General features: G+C 46.7%; 2 protein-coding genes across 2 annotated transcripts in view; one reads left to right on the top strand and one right to left on the bottom strand.

The window, feature by feature from the left end:
• Nucleotides 1–1378, top strand: part of endog (endonuclease G) — a 10411-nt gene extending 9033 nt beyond the window's left edge. Inside the window, exons 4-6 of the mRNA XM_015402567.1 lie at nt 459–568; nt 637–718; nt 795–1378. Coding sequence (XP_015258053.1) covers nt 459–568; nt 637–718; nt 795–992 — 390 coding nt within the window. The 3' untranslated portion in view covers nt 993–1378. The remainder of the gene's footprint in view (nt 1–458; nt 569–636; nt 719–794) is intronic.
• ttf1 (transcription termination factor, RNA polymerase I) overlaps nt 1360–2471 on the bottom strand; it is a 15279-nt gene continuing 14167 nt past the window's right edge. Inside the window, exon 10 of the mRNA XM_015402564.1 lies at nt 1360–1656. Within this exon, the coding sequence (XP_015258050.1) occupies nt 1499–1656 (158 nt within the window). The 3' untranslated portion in view covers nt 1360–1498. The remainder of the gene's footprint in view (nt 1657–2471) is intronic.

Genomic DNA, 2471 nt, shown 5'->3' with positions numbered 1-2471 from the left:
CAGGAACTATAGGAACTACAGGAACAAGAACTATAGGAACTATAAGAACAGGAACTATAGGAACTACAGGAACAAGAACTATAGGAACTATAAGAACAGGAACTATAGGAACTACAGGAACTACAGGAACAAGAACTATAGGAACTATAAGAACAGGAACTACAGGAACAAGAACTATAGGAACTATAGGAACTACAGGAACAAGAACTATAGGAAATATAAGAACAGGAACTACAGGAACAAGAACTCTAGGACCTAGAGGAACAGGATTTACATGAACCAAATGAAATCGAACTGCAGGAACAGGAAGTAGCAGCTATTATTTGAGGTACTGGTCTCGTGTCAAAAAGCTTTTTTTTAAACCAGTTCTCAGACCAGTCTCTCGGCTTTCCATTCTGGTTCTGACCCCTCTGGGTCAATCAGCTGATGGGTCAGAATGTCGGACTTTTCTCCACCAGAACCCTAACCTGAACCAGAACACGTGGAACAATCTGGAGAAGCTGTGCCGCTCCCTGACCAAACACTACCTCAACGTGTATGTGTGCACTGGGCCGCTCTACCTGCCCAGGTAAGCCTACCTGACCTGGCATACCCTTCCCAGAGGGGGTGGAGCTTACATTCCTCTTTTTATTTCAGGCAGGAAGATGATGGGAAGCTGTACGTGAAGTACCAGGTGATTGGGCGGAATCACGTTGCCGTGCCTACACATTTCTTCAAGGTAGGAGTCGACTACCTGATGATGTCACCAGCACACCTTTAAGTCTTCTGAATCTGAGAGGCCGTGTTCTCCTCAGGTGCTGATTCTGGAGCAGACCGACGGCAAGGGGGTGGAGCTTCGCTCCTACGTTCTCCCAAATGAACCCATCGATGAGAAGGTTCCTCTTGAACGTTTCCTGGTTCCAATAGAAACCATTGAGCGTGCGTCTGGACTCCTGTTTGTCCCAAACATCATGAGGAGGACCGGCAAGCTGCAGGCTATCAGCAATAAGTGAACTACAGTACCCACAATCCCCTGCTGCACTCACTAAGCATGGAGGCCCATTCTTGGACTTGTTTCTTATTAAAGTCATCTGATTGAAAGTGTGCAGTCGGGTCATTGGTGGGTTCTGCTGGGTTTCAGGTTCTGGGTTCCAGTGGGAGGAGCCTGTGAGCAAAGGAAGGCTTGAGGCACTAAACAGCACAGTGGAAGCTGTTCCACAGCAGGGGGAGGGGCCCATCTGCCTTGACCCGGCTGATGAGAGTCACCCCAAGAAAGGCCCCGGGCCCCGATAACATGCCAGGGTGGGTGTGCAGGTAGTTCTTACAAACAGACAGTAAAAGTCGTCTAAGTGATGGTGCTGATCAGACCCGAACGCCTCAACCAGGAAACACATTTAATTAAAAAACAGAATCTTTTCAATACATGGAGAATTTATAAACAAAAAATCTGTCCACTTCCTGTCAAGGCTTAAGCCCCTCCTATTCACAAATGGGGGCGGGGCCTGTGTTCTGATAGTGGTCAGCTGTTGTCCTCGTCTTCAACGTCAGAGTTAAAGATGTCTGACAGCTGGTATCGGTCCTGCTGCTGCTGCTCCTGTAGCTGCTCCTTTTTTCTGCAGGAGCTCAGCTTCTCCTGCAGAACCGGAACCAGGTGGTGGTACAGGAAGTCCATGATCTCTAAGGTTGGGGAAGAAGACGACACATGAGAAGCTAGCTTGTGTTCTAACATACAGTGGTAGCGGTTCAGAAGTTCCCCTTCAGGACTGGCGGTCTTTGGTTTCCAGCCCATCATGGAAAACGTTTTAACTGCTAATGCTGTAGCTGAGGAACATCTGAGGAACATCTGATCTGCTAACGGAACTGTTGCTCTACGCTGGTCCCTTACGTCTGACACAGAACCACAGTCTAACTGCAGCAGGTTGGGTCTGAAAGGTTCTGTGGAGAACAAGCAGCAGGCAGGTCAGAGAGGAGCTTCGAAATCAGCTTGGAGAATTTTCTCCAAGCTGGAACTTTTTTTCTATATGAAGCACTTTGTTTAAATGTAGAACAACAAAATATCTTCAACAAGCAATCAGCAATAGATGTAGTCAGATTAGTCTGCCCAGAAGAAAGAGGAGAACCATGGATCAAAAGTAAACGGAACAGAAGCGCTGCTTTGACTCAGGGTTCCACATCTACTGGACTGTGGAAGATTTATCAGGATTTACCTCTGATGGTGAAGAACCGAGCCAAACGCCAACAAGGAACATTAAAATATGTTCTAAGTTATTTATCCGCTTTCGTCAGCAGATGAGATGTTTGTCAGGATCAGTCGGCCCAATAAAAAGCAGTCAAAATTTTAAAGGGATCTACAACACAGCAGCCGTTTATTTTATTTTGGCCTTTATCAGCACCTGGGGGGTCTGGACTTCAGAAAACATCCTGGAAAACCAAGGCAGGAAACACCTAGATGCTTTATTACCGTATTTTCACGACTATAAGGCGCACATAAA

Source organism: Cyprinodon variegatus, unplaced genomic scaffold (genome assembly GCF_000732505.1).
Source record: "Cyprinodon variegatus isolate N-32 unplaced genomic scaffold, C_variegatus-1.0 Scaffold1367, whole genome shotgun sequence".
NCBI classification, from domain to species: domain Eukaryota; kingdom Metazoa; phylum Chordata; class Actinopteri; order Cyprinodontiformes; family Cyprinodontidae; genus Cyprinodon; species Cyprinodon variegatus.
Note: the sequence above shows the minus strand (reverse complement) of the source record. Positions and strands in the feature narration are given on the sequence as shown.